General features: G+C 42.0%; 1 protein-coding gene across 4 annotated transcripts in view; it reads left to right on the forward strand.

Annotated features, from left to right (window-relative positions):
• The window catches only part of LOC144809415 (sodium- and chloride-dependent GABA transporter 2-like), a 944,332-nt gene that overhangs the window by 915,451 nt on the left and 5,348 nt on the right, over positions 1 to 23,533 (forward strand). For all 4 annotated transcript variants that reach the window (XM_078673711.1, XM_078673714.1, XM_078673713.1 and 1 more), the window contains 2 exons: positions 4,419 to 4,521; positions 22,650 to 22,750. In XM_078673711.1, the coding sequence (XP_078529837.1) occupies positions 4,419 to 4,521; positions 22,650 to 22,750 (204 nt within the window). The remainder of the gene's footprint in view (positions 1 to 4,418; positions 4,522 to 22,649; positions 22,751 to 23,533) is intronic.

Raw genomic sequence — 23,533 nt, forward strand, 5'->3', positions numbered from 1 at the left:
AAAATAGGCTGCAGAAGAGAGCCCCTCCATGAATCTGGCACTTCCTCCAGGAGCCAATATTCTGTACATAGCTGTGTAAGGGTTGCGTCCCAAATGTTTGTGTCCTCTCTGAATAGGGAGCCTGGCAGACCATTTGGACAGGGCGCTGTCTTTTCAGATATTTTTTAGGACCATATTGCTGCTTCACCGAAATGTACTGTAGGAGGTGTAGGTGCCTCAGCTCCTGTTTCTGCCGATGGTCTTCATGAGGCATATTCACTTGGGCAGGTATTTTCCTGGTCTCTGGTGTAGAGAGACTTTACATGTGTGACCCATGTCTCACATGAGACTGAATTTCCTCTATTTGTTGCCCTGTAAGTTAGATTATTGAGGTATTGCCAGAATTGTTAGGTTTTATTGGGGGCCAGCAGCTCGAACAATGTTATCCATTTTTCCTCATATGCTTTCCATTTAAGTTTCCAATAAGTTGTTGATGTTGTTTTGCTGCTGAATTTAGCTGCATTTTTATGGTTTAACTTTTTATTTTCCTATATGCTTTTTGTTTTATATTTATCAACAATGCGCTTTATTTGATCTCTTGGGCCATACCGAGGGTATGAGTTCCCATATTTATTTTTGTTCTAGTGCAAGCTTTTCACACGCCTCCATGGTGACCAGCTTGTTTGTCGCTGGCGGCCAGCCTTCTCAGGTCGATCCCTTCCCATTCCACTTGACTAGCAAAATGTCACAATATTCCAATAGTCTAAAGGTGTTGTTACAATTCAGCCAATGACAGACTTTATTTTTAAAGTTAACATAAGCTTCTGTGCTAGAGTCCAGAGGCAGGGGATTCCAGTAAGGACAGCTAGGTAGGGACAACATTCAGGGGGAAGGTCTAGCTGGGATTAGGCCTGGTGTGTGACGTTTTCAGATAAGGAATTGGCTCCTTGTCAGAGATAACTAGCAGCTCTGATGACAGAACTAATTTTGAGACCATTACTCCTGGCCTGTCGCTCTTGCCCACCTACGCCTGCCACATCCATCGGAGGTTGAGGAGGGCCTTCCACCACATGGAGGGGCAGCCTAATCGATCACCACCAAGGTTAGGAAGTGGGTTCTCACAGTTAGAACCAGCATCAAGCTCGGATGGTTGAGCTTGCATAGGCCTCTGTTAAATTGAGGCATTGCTTGCTCCCAAAACCCCCTGCCTTACAGTAAGCTCCAATGCATGTCGCTTTTCCATCAGAGGGGAAACGCATTTTTGAACCAATAGGTTGAATGTGACATCCCAATTGATAAGTTGTGAATCATTCAGAGTTAGCAAAGGGAGGTTCATCAACTCGGTGAGGATATCACTATCTTTAGGCATAACACATGAAGGTGCACTACTCCCTTGCTTCATTACCTGTTTCCTTTGGGGCTGCAGAATGTGCTGAAGTTTGATGGGGGAAACTAAAGAACTACCTGGGGCAATACCAAAGTCCTGTGATAGTTTCCCCTAAGCTAGCTTGATCTTCTTTGAGACCAACTTTACTACTCGGACCAAAAACGTGTCCAAAGTTTTTGATCTTTTAGCCTCTCCTGCTTTCCTTTTACTCATAATTTACCAAAATCTAGGGGATGATCTAGAAGACAGAGGGCAAAGAAATTGGGAAAACCCAACTCAGCCTAGGTTCAAACCCACTGCCCCTCTGTGCTGCAAAGTCAGTAGTCAGTAGTCAATGTCTGAGAGATAACAGCAGCCTTCCGCGTGCACCTGCCAGGCTTCCACCAGACCAGCACTTCCAATCACAGAATAGTACAGGTACAGGAATAAGAATGAATGCTGCTAGAGTTATCCAACACTATCCAACTCTCAAGTTCAGAAGATAAAAGGACAAGTCATTTAACCTGCAAGGTCTGCAACATGTCACAGCATGCAGCACACAGTGTCCAGTAGGAGCGTCCACATAGCTACCCGTGGGCTAGCCACCACCGCCTCCACCACACACAGCTGGACCACAACTAATTCACAGTTGACCTTCAGTTTCTACTCATCACATAGCTGACTGCAGAGAATGGCAAACGCTGAGGCTGAAGAGAGCTAAGAGCTGAGGGTTGGGTGTGGCTTGGAAGGGGTCACAATCAATCAATCAATGAAGGGTTTGTTAGGGCAGCTAACCCCCCATGAGGGTTTCAAGGTGCTGGGGGGCTGCTGATCTGTCTGTGCGCAGGGCTTCTGTCGAAGAGCCGGATCTTGAGATCCTTCCTGAATTGGGTAAGCAACAGGCATTGCCTCAAGTGGAGAGGAAGGGTGTTCCGGGTCTTGGCGGCGAGGTGGGAGAAGGATCTTCCTCCGGTTTTGATCTTGTGGATCCATGGGATTATAGCCAAGGCAAGTTGGGAGGAGCGAAGGTTAACTGTGGGCGATGAACTCCGCTCCCCTAGCGCAGGTTGCAGAGATTTGCTAACTACGCATTACATTGAACACAACAAATTCATGCAAAAACTCTGACTCCACCATGTAGCGGGGGTAGCTACTGCATCCACAACCCCTTGAGAAAACAACTTTACTGTTACATGCTAAATAGCATATAACCAATTCACAAAAGTGAGCTTTGAAAAATATCAGGCAATAAGAGAGGTGATGATTTCGGCGTCCCACTCGCCTAATGGGAGGACCAAGCAGATGCATTGAACACACAGAGCATATCATGCTGAACGATTCGGTGGTGGTCCCATCCTCCAATGCCAACCTAAGGCCCGGCAAAGCATTATGGGGAGAGATTGTAGAGAGCAGTGAATATTATAATATTAGCTCTCAGCTGAGAGCTGCTGCAGCTTGAGGAATGTTTTGATATTGGATACTATAATATTCAATGCACTCTAGAAGCTTGTCCCATAATGCTTTGCATGGCCTTTGGTTGGGATTGTATTTTTGCCCATAACTATGCTTGAGGTGGTCCTAGGAGCATAGGAGCACCACTGAATTGTTCAGCATGATGTGCTCTTTGTGTTCATGGCATCTGCTTGGTTCTCTCTATAGGTTAGGGAGGTCCCCAAAATCATCACGTCTCTCACTGCTTGCTATATTTTCATTTTCACTTTTGTGAGATGACTATATACATTTTAGCATGTAAAGATAGTTACTTGTTGTTTTAACAAAGGTATGTGAGGTTTCTGTTTTATTAATTGGGATGAGATGGACTGGAGTCACAGAGCGGATTTTCACAGAGTTTTTGTTCAAATCCATGGAATTCCGCATAGTGGCACTTCACCAACTTTGCCAACCCTTAGCAAAGGTGTCAAACATGCCTAGGGCAGTGTTCGGCTCAAACTTGACACATTGCCCTCAAAACCTAAGGCTGCCCAGAGTATGAGGGGGACAAATATCAGAGACCAAAGCTAGGAGCCAGAGTAGAGCTAAAAGGGGGGCACTAAGATCATAGTGTGCAATCACCATTTTCCCAGAATTTACTCTAAAATTGAAGACAAGAACCAGCAAACCAGTAGTTGCAACACTGCGCCCTCTCACCCGCCCTGCTGCCATCCGATCCCTTTCTCCATGAAAGAGGACCAAGCGCAATGATGGGGTCAGAAGGTATAAATAGAGCGGTGGCAGCGGTAATGCAATATGCTACATGCATTGATCCCCTCCCTTAGATATAAACCGGAGAGATTGGTAGGTAGTTTAGCAGGCAGCCTTGGGGGTGAAGTAAAAAAAGAGATGAAGTGTGGTGAAAAGACGTGCCTCAGCAGCTGTCGACGGCCCAACTTCCTCGCTCAAGCTTCCTTGATATCCCGGTTTATGACTTGCAACATCTGTGGGCAGGAGAGGAGCCTATCCATAACATAATAGATGTGTTTGTAATGCACATGTTTACCACTTGTGACACTTTTTACACTGGATAATAATAGGTGTGTAAAGTTATCCAATTCAGTGGTGCTCATTTGATCAAATTTGGAAGGATGAAAGTCTGACTGGATTTATTGTGACTCATTGGCCATGAAGACAAATGGGTTTTTGAAGTGGATGCATTAGTCCACTGAGCCACCAGACTGTTTCTCAGTTTGATCCTCTTCTTCTTCCTCATCTTCTTTGCCTCTAAGTTTTTTCCTTTCTTCCCCATTTTTTATGTATCCCTCCATCTCAGCATTCTTATTTCTTCCTTTCCTTCTTCTTCCACTTCTTCTTTCTCCTTTTCTCTTTCTTCTTCTTTTTCATATTCAACCTTTTAATTTCTTTTATATATTTGACCTTTTATTTTATATATTAAGCTCACCCAATCACCCTTCGGTTATCTTCATGCATCTCAATTCATTTGCATGACTTACTGTAATTATTAATTTCATCTTCTGTGACAAATATTCTCAATAATAAACATGTTCCTTCTGTTTTGTCATTGGTGGACTAATTTCTCCATAACTCCCCTTTTCTTCCTGCCTCATTATCCCTCTAGGGTGGGATGTACGTATTTCAGCTCTTTGATTACTACGCCGCCAGTGGAATGTGTCTCCTGTTTGTTGCCATTTCTGAAACTATCTGCATTGGTTGGGTGTATGGTGAGTACTGAAACCACTTTTTTATTTTATTTTTATTTATTTTTTATTGGGAAAGTGGTACAGAGGAAGGACAAAATTCATCAAGTGGTTACAGAAACATTGTCAAGTCTAAAATACAAATTGATATATTTACACAGAATCTATGATAAATAGTTTAGCGAGAGGAATAATAAATTACAGATAAAGACTTTTGACAGACATTCGATGCAGCTTAACAGATTCTAGAAGCCCTTCAGTTTGTTACAGGGGCCCAAAGACGCTCACCCTTCTCACGTTTTTTAATACCTTTAAATTTGTATAAACTTGATTCAATATTATGAATACCCAACAATCTGGATATCCACATCTGAAAAGACGGGGGAGTAGCATCTTTCCAAGCTGCAGAAATTAGGATTCGGAGTACTGCAGCAGATATAAATATTAAGGCCCTCTCGTCATCTCCTAAGCCCAGTTTAGAGTCATTACCAAGGATCATTAGTGTAGGGGATAGGTCGATGGCATGACCTAGCAGCCCCTCCAGAAATTTCGTAATCTCCCTTTTAACATCATCCAACTGGTTGCAGAAAAAAAACATATGTATTATGTCAGCAGGGCTTTCATTACATCTAGGACAGTTGTCATTTTCCCTTATTCCCCATGCATATAATTTAGCATAGGTTAAAAATAGTTTTGTAATGTTGTGCTCGGAGATTGGAAGCCCGAAATATCTTTTTATTTAGTAGGAGGGAAAGATCCACGTCCACATCTGGATCATCAAGTTTTAAGGCCCAATTTGACTCTACCTTCTCTAAATCATCTTGAATTCGTTCAATTAAGGAATCGTAGATGATCTTAATCTTCTTACATCCACTACGTAATGCCTCCAACACTGGAAAATCGGCATTCGATGAGACCTTAGGTCTGACCGCACCGATCATACGAACAACTTGACCATACAACAGCCAGTGACTACTTGGGATGCCACATCTTTCCTGCAATAACTTAAATCCAAGGATCTTATCCCCTTCCAATATATCTCCCAGAGACATAACCCCCATTCTCTTCCACTCTTGTAAGTTTCTATCAGTTTTCAGTTGAGGCATAAGGAACGAATTAGACCATTGTACATATGCATTATACTTTGGAACCTTGAAAAATTTCATAATTGCTTTCCACGCCTGCCAGGCTCCATATAATGTCTTTAGCCGAGTCTTTTTTATAATATCCACGCTCCAACTCAGGGTGCAGCAGCCCTGATGCCTTATCCCTTAGAAGCATCTTAAAAATCTGAGGTAGCTCTCGTTCTTCGACCGGCTCTGGGCCTATGTCGTCGGGTTCAGACTGTACTAAGATTGATATTTGAATCAGGAGGCATGACCAGTGATACAGTCTTAGATTCGGGAGGGCCAACCCACCCCTTTCTCTAGGTAGAGACATTAAATTAATGGAGCGCCTTACCCTTCCGTATTGCCATACAAATCTAATAAAGGTGGCTTCCAGATGTTTCATAATTTTGTCCTCTATTAGTAATGGAATAGCATGGAACAGGTACAGCACTCTAGGAAACATAGACATCTTCAATGCATTCACCCTTCCTACCAGAGACAAATGGAGCACGTCTATTCTCTTTAATTCAGATTCTATATTTTTAATTAATGGTAAATAGTTTTCAGCGACAATCTTTTCCACATTGGTGTTAATTTTAACCCCTAAATAGGTTGCGTAATCCACAAATCTATGATCTGTTTTACTAATATTCTTGGAGCAAATAATCTGAGTCTTTGATTCGTTTAACAGATACCCAGACTCACTACCAAACACTTTAGCCATTTCCCCAAGATGGGGAGCGATTGTTGTGGATCAGTTGTTAACACTGCAAGATCATCAGCATATGCCAAGATTTTATTTGGAAAGCCATTACAGATCACTGGAATTATTCCAGGACAGGTTAAGATGTTCTGAATAGGAGGGTGAATGTACAGGGCAAAAAGGATGACTGGGGCACCCCTGGCGGGTTCCCCTCTTGATGTTAATCACCCCAGATCTCTGACCCATAGCCGTCACCCTAGCTGTTGGTTCTGCATACATTGCCTTAAGTGCTCCAATAATATTAGGCCCGAATCCTCTTACCTCAAAACGCCCCAGAGAAAGCTCCAATCGACCCGATCGAATGCTTTCTCTGCGTCGTGCAGGATCATGGCCATCTCTCCCCCCCCCCCGTAGCAGCCTGGGCATCAAATAGTGTAATAGCCCTGCCTATGTGATCGGTTGTACCCCGGCCAGGGACGAATCCATGCTGCCACAGGGAAACGAGATCACCAATGACCCTGCTCAACCTTTTCGCCAGATTCTTTGAGTAAAGTTTGGTATCTGAGTTTATCAAAGATATAAGGCGACATGATCCTGCCTTTTCCGCTGGCTTCCCCTTTTTATGAAAAATTACAATATTCGTCTCCTTCCAAGAGTCGGGTATCAAACCAGAGCATATAACACCATTAAAGAGGTCCAATAAGAGTGGTGCGATTTCTACTTCAATAGCTTTATATACCTCGATGGGAATCCCATCAGGTCCTGAGGCTTTCCCTAGGGCTAATTCATGGAGAGCGGTGCTAATTTCCCCTGAAGTAATATCCTCATCAAGTTTTTTTTGATTAATTCATCAAGTTTTGGGCCAGAATCTTGGATTCCCGCACCAGGTTTCTTGCTAGGCATTTCGTACTCATAAAGCCGTTGATAATAGTTCTCAAATACTCTAAGGATATTTTTAGTTTCTGTATACTCTACCCCATCCTCCTCGATACGAGCAATGGTGTTCCTTACCCTTTCTTGCCTTAACTGATGGGCGAGCACTCTCCCTGCTTGCTCCCCCGTCTCATATCTTTTTACCCTATTGGTCTGATATTCCTCTGTAGCTTTCAAATTTATTTATTTCTGGAGAGCAGCTTTAACAACTAAAAGTATATTCTGGCTTTCAGAACTATCTGACCCAGCTACTATATCCATGATATGTTGTTTTTCAGCTTTCAATAATTTCAGCATTAAAGCCTCAACCTTTTCCGTATCTTCCCTTCTCAATCTAGCAGAGCAACTAATATTTTCGCCCCTCAGGGCCGCCTTAAAAGTTTCCCAGACCATATTCCTGGAAGTACTGTACCTATTTGCATCAAAAAACTGTATTACCCATTTTTTCAGTTGATCCACAAATCTCGTATGCTCAAGCAGTTTCTTTTCAAAGGACCAGGGGTTTCTTTTCCTTTCTATATGTCCCAAATCGTATGATAAAATTAAGGGGTTATGATCTGAGACCAGTCTGGGGAGTTTATTACTATCAACTTTGGGTAATTCCGATGAGGTAATAAAAAAATAATCTAGCTTTGTATATCTCTGAGCGGGGTGAGAGAAATACGTAAAGCCAAAATGCTGGGGATATTTGGCCCCCCAAACATCCTGTAGCCCGTGCGACCCCATCAGGGATTGTATAGATTGGTAGACCTTAGGCTTACGGCCTGCATATGGTGTATGGCTGGTCCAATCGGCCGATATATTGAGATCCCCAGTTACTATCTATGGGGTGTGCCATGCAGCTAATTCTATTTCCAAAAAATCAAAAATATCAGACTCATCAAAATTTGAACCATAAATTGCACATAACGTGAAGCCTAGTTCTAGTTCAGCTACTGCCCATCTCCCGTTGCTATCTGCTTTTACTTTCTTTATTTTTCCCAAAGATTTTCGAACTAAAATAGCGACACCCCTGATTATAGATGTCTGAGTCGTACACACAGCTAATTCAAAGCCGTACTGAAAGAGTTGCCTGCGTTTAGACCATGGAAGATGGGTCTCTTGGACGCAGAGTATATCTATTTTTTCATGTTTAACCATGTATGCCAATCTCTGTCTTTTTCTACAGTCATTCAAACCTCCCGCATTTATAGTACAGATCCTAATGTTTATCATTGTATATTATTTTAAACTTAACAATCAGATCCTTCCACATAGTATAAATCATCACTTCATGGTCCTGCCCCACACTATACCACCTCCCCTTTTCCCCCTTTTTTCCACACAACAACACCCCCACCCCTCCCCTATCCCACCCCCCTCCCCTTCTCCCCCCTACTACCACCACCACCCCACCCATCCATCCCCCCTACTCTCCCCTCGCTGTGGGGCGCACAGACCTTGTCTGTGCAATGATGGAGCGCAATGAGGGCAGTGAAGACGAATATAAACTAATACAATAACCTACTAACAAAGTGGAGCCGCCAACCTAAATTCCCTTTATACAACAATAAATCCCAGAGAAAACAAAAAAAAAAGCTCTATCATATCTGCATCTGTCCGGGCCTATAGATCTGCTGCTTGCTTCAACGGAACCTAATTATATGCCTTACATAGCGACCTTTTACTTAAATAAGGAATCAAGGTATTCTTTCACTTTGATCTCAGAGGAAAAAAGGGTCTTTCCATTATTGATAATCTTTAACATTGCCGGGTTTACAAGAAAAGCCTGTAAATTCTTATCCTGACAAGGTTTAATCATTTCCCTCAGCCGCCAGCGCCTTTCCACCGGGGAGTGGCAGAAATCAGGCCTTACGAAGAATGAAATCCCTTCCACACTCCGTTTCGCTTTTGGCCTTGCTAGATCAGAATGAAGTTCCCGAAGAATATTAAAACTGCCCTTGGATAATCCCCCTCCTTAGTATTCTTTCTCAATTTGAAAGGGGTACGATGTACTCTTTGAATTTCTGATGACCAGTCCCAGTCATTCAACTCGGGGAATGCCTGGGTGAATAGTTTAATTATATATGTCTTAATGTCAGACCTTTCAATCCCCTCCGGAATTCCCAGTACTCGCAAATTGTTCCTGCGTAGCCTGTTTTTCCATTGCCTCAAGCTTCGAATGGACGTCAATCATTTGAGCATCATAAGAGTTCAATTTAGAGACAGCCTCTGCGACTTCAGCTTCTGTAGAGACAGTCCTGTCTTCCAAGTTTGCTACTCTGTCACCAGTAGTGGTACAGACCTTTGAGAGTTTCCTAACAACTCCCTGCATTTTTTTCATGGCGGAGTGAGCTTTTTGATTCTCCTTGCGAGTTTCTTCCCTGTGAGCGAGGATCTCTTGATGTATTGTCTCTAAGAGTGTCATCTGAGCGAGCTCCAAGCCAGGGCTGCCCTGTGTCGCTTGTCTGTAAGGTGATCCCAGCTTAGCTCGTGTTGGGCAATAGAGATCGCCCCCTTATAGCCCCTGAAGCTTTTAGAGCTGTGACAGGCTGATCTAGTTCAGGGTCGCTCTCGGAGTCTAGGTCAGAGGAACCTGCTTCTCCATCTTCAGACCATTCCTGACCATCTGATGCTGAATAAAAGGCTTCACTTGGAGCTTTCCCACCACCGCTCAAGGCTTCGCTGTTAGGAGCAACCCTATCCTGGATTTCATCTTCGACATGGGTCGCTTGAATTACTGCTTGCTGTATCTGATCCTCCTTTAAATTAATCTCCTTGGGCATAATTTCATTCAATCCTACTGCACCTGAGAGAATTTCGTTCTCCTTATTTTTCGGATCCATGAGAGGCATATTGAGGGTATTGAGCACTTCAGTCGATAAACAATTCTTTGGGGGCCCAACATCAGCTCCAACCATAGCGTCCATCATTTTAACTGGATGCCCGCCATCCTTCCCAGTCTCTCCAGCCCCTTCTGCCCCTTCTGCCCCCTTCTCCTTACCAGCTTTAGCGAAAAGTTCAGCTATTGAGGCAGTAGCAAGCCGGGTTCGTGTGCCAGCCTGTTGCTGTTGTTGCTGCTTCTTCCTGCAATGCTCATCAGGTGGAGGTGTATGCACTGTTGCGGATTCAGCTGTATCTTCCTCGCTGGGTATGTAGTGCTTTTTCTTATTGCCCAGCGGTTTACCTGCAAGGTTAGGTTCAGGAGCCATTACTTCTAGGCAGTCAAGCTTTTCCTCCGATATACAACACTCGCCGTACTTCTTGGGCGGGAGCTGCTTTTTCGTCTCTCCGATTCCGCGCCTGCACACCGATCTCCGTGTGCGGCGTCCCTCAGCTGCAGAAGCTTACGGCGTTCGCTCCGCCTCCGCCACCTAGCCGCGTTGAGCCGTCCACCCTTCTGCAACAAAGCGGTAAGGACAGTCGCCAGTACGTGTAATAGCTGTTTAGTTGACCCGCAGCATGAGGGGGCAGACTGCATCACTTATTTCTCGGGCGGACAAAAACCTGTTCAGCATTAACGAGTGCGCTGGGTCCCGGGCGATTTTTAGATCATCGGAGCTCCGGTCTGCTGCGTCCTCACTGCACTCCTGCTACAGCTGCTAATGAGCAGCCACCATCTTTCCCAAGTACTGAAACAACTCATAGGTAAGAGAATTCCATACTTAGGAACCTAACTACTATCAGATCACATTGGGACAATCACAGAGGCAACCCATATATCACAATACATTTTCTCCTGATGGGCCCACGTCCATGTGAGTACAAAGTGCAGTGAAAATTTTCTAAACAAGACCTTTGCTCACACATTTCAATATAGGGTGGCTCCTACTTGTTCTATTCATAAACGTTCGATTGTGCGCCACATATGTGTTCATAGATACACTTTGATCTAGTGATTAGCAAAGTGCTGATCAGAAAAAGGGCAACTCTTGAATTTACAGAGGCAATGACCCACTCATGCATTTAGAAATAGATAATAGCTCCTGCATGACCTATATAACAATATGCAACTTTGCTCCACATATACCTTAATACATCCAAGGCAGTCAAAAAGTACACTGTTTAGATCTAAATAGAAATGTACTCTTTCATTTAGACAGTGAAGTGGATTCTGCAATGCCTTGATAGTAAAATGCAACCTTTTTTATTGACTAGCAAACAAATGGGTTCCATTAATACATTATTCAAAATAACAAAAGAAGGTGGGAATAGATCCCACATGCCAATTATGCCATTATGGTAGAAATATGACAATTGTCTATGTGGACATACTAGCTTGGGTGTCCCAGTCTTCTGGCTGCAATTCATTTACTGCACTGCATAGTCCAACTTCATAAAGTTGAGGAGCCAGAGGTAAGCTGGACAACAGCAACCTTCAAGCATGCTTCTACCACTGTGTTGCAGGTTCGGATGTTTAAACAGCTAAGTATTGGTGTTAGCCAGAATTTACGGAGCGCAACTGAATGATTGCAAATGTAGAAAAGTTTAATCAAAGCATTCTCTGCAGCTCCACATGAACGGCATGTTCATGTTGTTTCTCCCTTCCTCCTATCATACCAGATGTCTCTTACAGGGATAAGGCCTCATTAATTTTATTTTCCAGTTGAGCGTCCAGGATTGCTTGTTATGTCATATTATTTGGATTTAATATAGCGCCCGACTCACCCATAGGCATCTCAGAGCTGAGCCCGTTTATCAAGTATCCATAGGGAGATGAGATTGGGAATATGAATAGGTGGGCTTTCAGCAATTTCCTAAATTTGTGTCAAGGTTGCACCTCTCTGAATCCTCAGGATCGGTTTGTGGCTCAGGATGGTCCACCCATTGAAAGCCTCAAATCTGAAATGCTGTCATAGCACAAACGTTTGAGGTGATCCAGTGAGGGAAGGAAAGGATGGGAACAGCAGGGAAGGAGAGCTGTAAACAAAAAAAACAAAAAAACAGAAGTTGCCAAACCAAGGTGGTGTTAAATAAACCAAAAATATGCTTAACCCATTACCTGTAAAATAAAATAAGAATGGTCTACACCACTATGGGATACAAGGAATGGATTGTTTTTTCTGAATAAAGTTGCTTTTCCATACAAACTCTAAAATGAAAGAAGTGTATTTACAATCTGATCATAACAACAATATGCCTATATTGCTTCCTCCTATGTTTATGTACCCACGGAAATAAAGAAACTGCCACATATCACGGGGGAGGATCAACTTGATTATACCACAGCTCACCCCTGCTAAATATGACACTTGGGAAAAAATACAAATGAGAACAGAGCAACAATGAAAGGAACGTTTCTTTGATACTAGGATTGTTCTATACAGACTTAATCCTCCTTTCAGTAGCAATATGAAGTCAATTACCTGCCCTCAAAATCTTTGAACAAAAATAAAGTCACAAAGGTTGATGTCACTCCCGTGACAAAGCACCTCTTCACTGTGGTAATGCAAAGGAGTTGCCCCCAGAAAGAATAGACCAGTCAAGCGGTTAGGTTAAGCACAGACTCTCACAGTTTTCCATGAACTTCCTCCAATAAGAATTACCGCACAGAGAGGGCAGTCTATATTTTCCAAAACACGATAAGGATACCTCAATACCAACTCAGGGTAAAACAATGGTGAAACTCCAAATAAAGGGGTGTGATACACAGAACAGCTACAGTCCTACTGCACCATGTCCAAAATCTTTGCTTACAAATCCTCAGAACTCTGTCTCACTATCGCCAAAGGAATAATCTGCTCAGCGATGAACTCAGAAATGCTTTTTAAGCACGGCTGTGTCATGACATGCTGACGTTGTGTTGGTTCTCAGGGAAGCCGATGCAGCTAGGAAATCAGCACCCCACTCTTGCAACACCGAGCCCACCCACCACCCGCAGAGTTTGTCATAGGCATCCAGTTAGGTGGGTATTTTAACACACTGTTGCTTAAATGATATGTTTCTTAAGACATGACAGCGTTCAACACCTTGCCTTGCGGCCTCCCTTTACTAGCGGTAATAGCATATACCTTTCAAGGGAGCGCTGACATGGGCCCGGTTTGTCTGGATATCTCTGATGAAAGGCCCTGATGCAACAAGGGGCATGAATACCAGACGCTGGTTCCCATGAGTTCTGTTCCACAACATACCCTTTCCAAAACACCAGATATTACATCTTTGACACTCTTTTCTTTGACTCTGTGATCCTTTTAACTTCATATTCAGGTTCACTGTTTACCCAAATGGGGGCAGGTTACTTACTTATTGAGGTATACAAGGGTCTTAACAAAGAGACATGAAACACTGGGTATATACGTAATACCTTTGGGAGAGCTAGTAGCATGGGGACAGGATTTTTACACTTCTTGATCTTTATGGACCTATGTATCTGGAGTTGAAAACAATATAGCTTCTATAATGAATGTTTTAGTAGACAACCACACAATATCTCCAAGTTTGTACTGAGAACTGGGTCGGCAATGTAAGTCCGGTGTTTCCTTGTATTTGATATTTTCTTCTTTCAAGTGATATTGTGTTTCTTTTATTGATTTTAGTATATGAGCCACTCTTTCATTCACATTTGGAATTTTTGTTTTATTGAAGGGATGTACAAATGGAATAATCCGTGGGTGAAAACCATATGTGCTGTATAAAGGGGACGTGTTGGTAGACTGATGTTTTGCACTGTTATAAGCTACCTCTGTGATCCACAATAGATCCACCCATGAATCAGTATTAACTTCTACGTAACAACAGAGTGCTTTAAGGTTTTATTTTAGACGTTCGGTCTGCCCGTCTGTTTGTGAATGGAAGATAATTGATTTAGCAGCAGTCATGTGTAAAGCCTTACACCAGACTGTCCAGAACTGCACAGTGAACTATGGCTCTCTGTCGGAAACAATGGTTTTTGGAAGACCATGTAAGCATGCTATGTGTACCAATAACAGATCGGCCTGTAGCTGTAGGAGCTTGTGCACAAGCAATGAAATGTCCCATCTTGGTCAGGCTGTCTACCGCAACCATTATCTGTAGGCAGGCCCAAAATGAAGTCTTGAGAAATTGTTTCCCAAGGTTTATTAGGTGTGGACAGCGGTTGTAATAGCCCTGGAGGTTTTTCATGCTCTGTTTTTGCTTGACGGCAGCGCATACAAGTACGGATGGTTTCCTGAACATCCTGATATACTGAGTGCCACCAGGACTCTCTCAAAATCCTATCTAAGGTTTTTTCAATACCACTGCGTCCAGCTCTTGATGAATGATGGCACCAATGTAAAACTTCTTGTTGTCTAACTTTGGTAGGTACCAACAGTTGGTTGCCAAGAAACAGAAGACCTTGGATAACCTTCCGCTGTTTTTCTTTAACCATTGTTTCCAGTAAGGGATCCTTATAGAATCTCTGATTTTATCGTGAAAATACTCTGTTTGTACTGCTCCAATAACCTGAGCGGGTTTCTGAATAGACTGTACTTCCTGGCCGTTTGTTGTCAGAGCAGAATCCTGTCTTGTGCAGGCATCCGCATTTTTGTTTTCAGAACCAGGTCTATAGGTTGCAAAGAAGTTGAATTAAGCAAAGAATAGCATTCATCTGAGCTGTCTGGGGGACAAAGTGCGATCTGACCTCATGAATTGTAGATTACGATGGTCTGACTATACCATTACCATTTGTTGAGCCCCCAAAAGATAGTGTCTCCATTCCCCGAATGCACTTTTTATTGCTAGCAATTCTTTCTCAGCAATGGTGTAATTGAGCTCAGCTTCATTAAGTTTGCGGGACAAATACGCTACAGGATGCATTTGTCCTGTAGTATCATCTTGTTGTGATAAAATGGCCCCTATGGCCACATCAGAGGCATCGGCCTCCACAATGAATGGTTTCTTTAGATCTGGGTGAGCAAGTATTGGACCTGCAGAAAACCCCCTTTTCAAGAACTCAAAGGCTTTGTTTGCTTCCTCTGTCCATAGAAAAGACACATTCTTCTTTAACAACCTGGGTATAGGAGATACCATATGCGAGAACTGCTGGATAACCACCTGTAAGAATTGGTAAACCCCAGGAAACATTACACCTCTTGTACAGTTGTAGGAGGAGCCCATTCTCTTACTGCCTTGATCTTACTTTCAGCCATTTATTGACCCTGTGGGGTCAATATTACTCTAAAAAATTCCACCTTGTGCATATGGAACACACATTTACTGTGTTCACAGTATAACCCCTTAATGCGCAAAGCATTATACACTGCTGTTACATGTTCATAATGAATGTTTTCATTCTCTGAATAGACCAGTATATTGTCTATGTAAACTACAGAAAAAACATCCAAGTACTCCCTCAAATCATCATTAAAAAAACTGAAGTGCGGCGGGGGCATTACAAAGCCCATAGGGCATGACTGTGTATTTGAAGAGGTCATCTCAAATAAGAAATGCAGTCTTTCATTCATCTCCCTCTCTCATTTGGACCAAGTGATACGCCTCTTTCAGATCCAATCGGGTAAAGAATTTAGCTTCCTTTACTTGATCCAACAAAGCAGGAATCAATGGCAAAGGATATCTGTTCTTCTCCGTTATGTTATTTAAGGCACTGAAGTCTTTGCAAGTTCTCAGTTCACCATTTGCCTTGGGTATTAAAAAAAAGGAAAGGCCGCTGGTGACTTGGATGATCTTATAAATCCATTCTGTAAATATTTATACAAGTACTATCTTAGGTGTTTATTCTATGTTTCTGTCAAGTCATATATTCTTCCACAAAGAACCCTTGTCCCAGTTACTAGATCAATTTGGCAGTCATATGTTCTTGGGGGTGGGGGGGTAGCGTGTCTGCCTGTCTTTCACTGAAAACACCCTAGAACTCTTGATACAGAATGTGCAGGATATTGTCTTGTTCAGCAGCTGTAGCAACTACAAGAGTAGTGACAATGGCTAAAATGCAAGAAGAGTATTTACAATCTGATCATATCAACAATATGCCTATATTGTGTCCTCCTATGTATATGTACCCACTGAAACAAATGAACTGCCACACATCACAGAGGGCTGTAATCCACTTGACTACACCAAAACTCACCTCTGCTAAATATGGCATGACAAAGAATACAAATGAGATCAGAGCAACAATTAAAAAGTGTTCCTTTGATATGAGGATTGTCCTGTACAGACGTAAGCCTCCTTTAAGTAACTAATATGAAGACAATTACCCCCAAAGTCTTTGAACAATGAAAAAGTCACAAAGGTTGAGTCCACCCTGTGACAAAGCACCTTTTCACTGAGATAATGCAAAAGGGTTGCCCCCAGAATGAATAGACCAATCAATTGGTTATGTTAAGCACAGTATCTCACAGTTTTCCATGATCTTCTTCCAACAAGAATTACGACACAGAAAAGGATGTCTACATTTTCCAGAAAGCGATAAGGCTATCTCGATACCAAGTCGTGCCCAAACAAAGGTGAAGCTCCAAATAAATGGGTGCGATACACAGAAAAACTACAGCCTTACCGTACCACTTCCAAAACCTTTGCCTGCAACTCCTCAGAACCAAAGGAATTATCTGCACAACGATAAACTCGGAAATGCTTTTTAAACATATCCAGGCCATGACGTGCTGATGGTTTTCCGGCAAGCTGATACAGCTAGGAAATTAGCGCCTCACTCTTACAACACCTCAGGCCTCCCACCGCCTGCAGAGCTTGTAATAGGCATGCAGGTAGATGGGTATGTTAACAGAGATGTCCTGCCTGTTGCCTAATGATCTGTTTCATGGAACATGACAGCCTTCAACACGTTGCCTTGTGGCCTCCCTTTGCGAGCCGTAACAATTGCAGTAGTTAGCAGATTTGCTGACATGTATCGGAAGCTTGTTTCAATTAAAGGGGGCAATTGCTTCAGGTATGGTTGACTATCCGCTGCATCATAAAGTGCTGAAGCAAACTTTGCTAAAAATGTATTACCAAGATCCTCCAAGTCCTGCTTGACATAGAGAAATTGTATTAATTAAAAAGCTTGGCTGTAGATGAACAAGGAAGTGATTTGTTTCACAATTCATCTGCTTCCAGTTCCATCATAGATGATTTTAGATATGTTGACCACCCACTACTTCCTCTCCATATTGCGGTACATAACACCGGGTCAGACATTTTAACTTTATTGCAGTATAAGAGATTTCTAGAATGGAGCATGTGTTTGCAACACTTCAATCTTAGTTAAGAATGAGAGTTTGCATCTGCCAGTCAAAATATATTGGGTAAATGGAATACTGCAGTTTGTCTAACTATGTGGCCATGGTCTTTTTGAAGGCAATTGTTCCATAGGCTAATACCGGCATCAGTTTGCATTCCAATATTTTCAGTATTTAGTAGTATCTGGGCAAGCTGATGCTCAGATACCACTAAATTCTGGTCAACAGAATGTGTTTATCAGTCAGGCAAGGTAATAGGGCAAAAATCATGCCCATCTCCTCCTTAGACCTGCGTACTGAAATCCCAGTCTTCTACCGGGTTTTCTTTTTACAAACCTCCCCATTCACGATGATTATTTTCATTAATAAACAGATGTATTCAAAATCACCAAAACCTTCCTTCAAGAATAGTTGGATCTTGTCTGCAATTAAGCGATAAACGAAAACAACAGAACAGAATGTTTCTCAGAGACATGTGCAGTGGTTAAAATATCATGGATGGGAGCATTTCCATCAATCATTTACTTGTTGTACTCAAGTTGGACCAATACCCACAATAATTTATTGTAAGAGTATGATTGCCAGGGGTAGACAAGCGTGAGTCATATTTTCTGTTGGTCACCAGTCAGAAACACAAAAACAACATTCAGAAAAGGGCAGACTAAAAAATCATTTATGCAAGCTTTTACCAGAACGTTACTGTGCACCACTGGTAATAAATACAATAATTGTAGAACACGTGAAAGACCGAAGTCTTTCTAAGTGCTAGCACATCTAGATTGATAAGGGCATCATCACCACAGGCCACTCGTCTCCATGACCAGCTTCAGCACTTAGCTGAATTCCAACAAATGTATGGATTAGGCAAAGGGAAAATGTATCATTTAAAAAAAACTAGCAATACAGATAATTTAGTTCATGAGAGTTCAAGAGCACTGTCTGTCATGAATAACATCAAAATCACAATCTGACGATGAGCTTGTTGAAAAGGTAATGTGAAAGGGATCTCCTGGGAATGTATGCTGTTCTGATGCTGCCTGTCCACTATTTTGAATCCAAAGTTGACTGATAAGGTTTTAACATAAATGCATCTAAAATATTTTTTATTGAGTTCAATACAGCCGATGTCAGACATCTTAAGCAGCGTAATCATTTAGACATCACAATCTCTTGTGCCCTGTCACAATTAAGAGTTCAACTGAAAATTCCCCAACCTCTAAGCCTTCTGGAAATCCCTTTGACACACATAAAAAAGCAAACATGTTTTGGCAAAGGCAATAGGTCTTACCTGGGGAGCTATTGGCAGTAAATGTCTTTTAGACATGTTGTACAGCAGCACAGCATGGCGGAAAGTAAAAAAAAAAAATCTATCATTGCTGGTGGGACGAGAGGCAACAGAGGCGGAGGGGACATGTGGGGGGACAGCATATGATGCCATGGTATCTCTAAATAAGACATCTTTCCAACTCTCTTTTGCTCTATGAAATATTTTTTTTTTGTCTTTGTATTGGTACCTTATTAATACTTTACAATGTTGTCAAATGTCTCTTATCAGACTACAAGTGTTGGGGACATGTTAATGCCAAGGTACCAAAGTACCAAATAATAGAGGTTTAGCTACCTATAAGACAGATAAGAAAAGTAAAATTTCAAAAGAATGAATCCACAAACCACAATACAGATGCACCATCAATACATATAAAGGTACAAAAGAATTAATCAAACCACCAGCGACATCCACAATGGTAGTACACTTCAAACAATACAAACAATAAAAACACCACATAAAGAAGATCCCACACCAGCTCTAGAAACATAGAATGATTTTTAATAAATCAAAGAAGACCGAAACGACAAAATAAAATCAGTAAAACTGGAGATACTACATTTTGAGGTTTTAGGCTGAAATGGTGCCTAAAAGCACAAAGCGCCAACAAGGGACATCTGGTCCGCAGGACCTAGACAAAGTCATAAGTTCAGGCTAACCGCAGGCGTGCATGTCAGCTCCGGGGTCCCAGATTGATCTGCTGAACAAAGTACTTTAAATCCTGGTTGCAAAGGGTTGTGTGGATCCGGGTCGAGAAAGTGCTATACAGCCAAAGCAATGCGTCAGTTCCTAGATGTGGAGGGGCTACTGTGTGAGGTCCTGTTACATCATAGTTGAGGATACCATTAACGGGGCTTTCGATGTGAAGTCTTGAGTTGAGGATTCGATGCGCAGATGGCGATGCATTGGTCCAGAGGAGTTGTGAGGCTGTGATGTAGAGTCTGGCACTATCGTAGAAGTTGCGGATGATGAAAGAGATGTGAGGACCTGGGCTGGAGATGTGCCGCACCTTAGGCGATGCATGTGTACTGAAGACTGCAAGAGCGATGGAGGCCTTGTGCACTAGGTCCCCTCCATGCAGCAGTGGCAATGAGTTAATTCTGCTAGAGGATGTGCCGCTCAGCCAAGGAGATGCCCCGGTTCCGCTTGGGGATGTGCTACTCATCAGAGAAGATGCATTGGTTCTGCTTACAAGCTCCTTAGACCCACTTCCAAAGGTTCAGGACTGAGATGGCAATACTTCACTGGGTAGACTCACAGATGACAGAGTCCAGGTGCATCAATTGTTCTTTTTGCATTTGGTGTCATGAGTGGTACGGGTATGCCCAGACATGGGTCATGTGCCCACTGCACCACTGGATTCAAGCAAGCATGGCTGATGAGGGGTGATACCACAAAACCGGTCCCAGGATGTTTGTTTCTGGTCCAGGGAGGACTTGGCTTGGCAGTTCGGGCTGGACTCTTCCATGGGAAGCAGGGTCGAAACTAATTTCCATATGGATGGGTCCAAACTGGGGTGGTGTGGTGTGCAAAAAACTTTGGCTTAAACCCAGATCTTCGTGACTGGGGTGAATGTTTGCATTGTTCAGCATTCAAGCCATCATTTATTCTTTTTGCTTTTATCTTTCTAAAAGGGGCATTTTTAGAATTGTAATGGAAAGTCTGACTTCACCTTAAGTTATAGTTTTAAATTAGAATTCCAGAGACACCATACCTGAACCACATACATCCTCCTATTTGGAAATGACACATAAAATGTAATAAGGTAGTCCCAATGTTAGCCAATGCGAGATATAGGCCTTGCAGTAGCGATAAAAGAATGTAAGAGTGTTTCACTACCAGGACATGTAAAACTTAAAAGTACATGCCCTGCTTTTTAAACACATTGAATCCTTCCCTCTGGGTTGTCCTGGGCTTACCCTAAGGGTGACATATGTCTTAAAAGGGAAGATTTTGTTGCAGGGATTCTGCTTAAATGCAGAACTATGCCTGTGACCATAGAACATCAGTATGTAGGGACTGAGTCACCATACCACATTAGTACCTATGATCCCCAATTCAGACTAGCTCATAGTGCTTTACACGTCTTCCTACCCTTCCCAGACTGACAGATCAGCTAGCACCCCAGAACACAAAACTCTGGTCCCCTCAGGGAACTGTGGAAACAGATTGCCAACCTTTCATTTTCTAACTCATGCATGCCCATAATAAACAAAAAAGACACAAGAAATGTTTACAATATTTATTGAAACCTTTCATTCTCTATTATTAAACGTCTGTGCTGTAACTAGAAAACATATGCATCTCAACAGCATGAGGAGCATTGCAAGAAAACTATAAACAATAAGTAGTATCACAATGGTGAATTATTCATCTATCCCAGGCCAGCCCCTCTATGGAAACACAGTGTTATAATACAGATCTCTGTATTTATTGGTGGACTCCATACCTGCTACGCATATGTAATTTTTCTACATCTCAGGCAGTGGATCTCTCTCTTGTGGGCACCTTTGCTCTGCTAGAATGTCTTTTTCTGTTTTCAAAATGGCCGTTCTTTGTGTGTATGTTACAAGGTGTCTTCTTGAAAACAGCAGATGTGAATGTATGTTGTGTTGAGTGCCAAGCTACGTTTGCTAATCAATCACAAAAGACCAGGCACAGTGTTGTTTTACCTTGTACAAGATGTTCAGGCAGTCTGATGCAATAACAAAAACATGTTCAGTGCTTTTCTAAAATGATGTTGTAGCACATAAATAAATGTGCTAAGCATAACATGTGCACGACAATGCAGCCTAAATGTGCAAGCAAACTAAAATACAAGGAAACTAAGTGGGCCCTAAAGGAGACCCACATTAATTTTTGCCTTTCATAATGTTTATTTTTCCAGGTTGAAATGGCAGTTTAAACTGCACACACAGGCTCTGCAGTAGCAGGCCCGAGGCTTGTTTAAAGTCTGCTTAAGTGGGTGGAACAAGTAGTGCTGCAGTCCCACTAGTTTTACAAGAAAGACAAAGGAACCCATACTTCAATGAATTTCACTCCATTCGATTTTAGGATGAAAAAAGATAAACAACATTTAATATGTTTACCTTGGCGATTAGTTGCGCCGTTTTTATTCATCAATTTTATCAAAAAACGAATATCACTCTAGTCAAGAGAAATGTCAAAGTCTTAAACGTACTGACCATAAAAGTCTTAGTGTCCAATATTTACAATGAGAAACCTTTAGTCAAAAAATATGTGATTATACAATGACTTAACACACCATACATGACTAGAGTGATATTCGTTTTTTGATAAAATTGATGAATAAAAACGGCGCAACTAATCGCCAAGGTAAACATATTAAATGTTGTTTATCTTTTTTCATCCTAAAATCGAATGGAGTGAAATTCATTGAAGTGTGGGTTCCTTTGTCTTTCTTGTAAAGTATTTGGGCCCTCACCCCACTTCTGTCCGCATGGGCCAAACTCCCTTTTTGGTAAAAATAGCAGTCCCACTAGTAGCATTTCATTCATAGTCCCTGGGTACATATAATGCATTTTACTAGCGACTTATAAGTAAAATATGCCGATTGGGTGTTAGATACTATTGCTATGTTTTTGGAAAGAGCACAAGCATTTTAGCACTGGTTAGCAGTGGTAAAGTGTCAGTATCTTAGGGCTAGAGAAACAGAGTAAGCAAAAACAAGAGGTCTGAAGGCAAAATGTTGATACCAGGTCTAACAATACTACTACATTGCGCTAAATATTATGGAGCTGCCATGCCTTTTTCATTTTCCCAGGAGGATACTTTTGTTATATACATAGAAGCAAGTTATGAAATAACATCTGTCATGCCTGCCACGCACTGCCTCCTTCAATTGCTTAGAAGCCAGCATTGTGCTTGCATTTTTTATGTTCCTATACTCCTATTGATAAAACAAATCCACCTTCTCATTTTTTCAGGTGCAGATAAATTCTATGATGATATTGAACACATGATTGGCTACAGGCCATTGCCGGTGATCAAGTACTGTTGGCGGTTTGTGACACCAGCCGTGTGTGTGGTAAGACATCAAAAAGAAGACATTATGCACTCAAAGATGGGGGAGGATACAGTTTCATAGGAGAAACAGTAGTGAAGCTCAAGTGTTTAGGGATTAGGGAACATTTTTAAACAAGCTAACACACATTTCGGTGCCCTCCTAATGAATATTGACTAGCTGATATGTTTTCTGGGATAAAGGTACCAGCAGGTGTTTTTGCAAAACTCTTCACGTAAATAATTCAATTTTGGTTTGTGCTATTTGTATAGCTAAAACATTTACAAAGACAGTGCTGTACTGTTTCAGATGCATAATGTACAACCACAGTGAATCCAGGCAGTATTGATAGTTTCTAAGAGGGGACCTGGACTAGTCACTGATTACATAAAAAATCTCAGAATTGAAGACTGTGTTGGTCTTGGTGATTTGTATATGAGTTTATATATCATGTTAAAAGGGTATGGAATTTGTTTCAGAGAAAAGGGTGTCAAGGAAGAAGGTTGAGAAGCTGAACTTCTGTTGTTGCAGGAGTGTGTAGGGCTGCATTAATGAGTGGACAACAGCAATGTCTCCACCTGTTTTGTATGTCCTGTTGTCCTGGGCTGAATTTTGTAGTTTTGCTGTAGAACATGAAAGTGAGAAGGTGGGGGTTTGGGAGAACAAGATTTTCATGATAATAATGTCATCAACCTTATGAGCTGTGGGGGAAGTGTTCGATATCTGCTGTCACACAAACTATTGATAAGAATGAAGTGAGGTGTGAATTTAGAGTGTCTGCTCAATGATTATTTGGGTGAAATGCTG

This window comes from Lissotriton helveticus, chromosome 1_1 (assembly GCF_964261635.1).
Source record: "Lissotriton helveticus chromosome 1_1, aLisHel1.1, whole genome shotgun sequence".
NCBI lineage: Eukaryota > Metazoa > Chordata > Amphibia > Caudata > Salamandridae > Lissotriton > Lissotriton helveticus.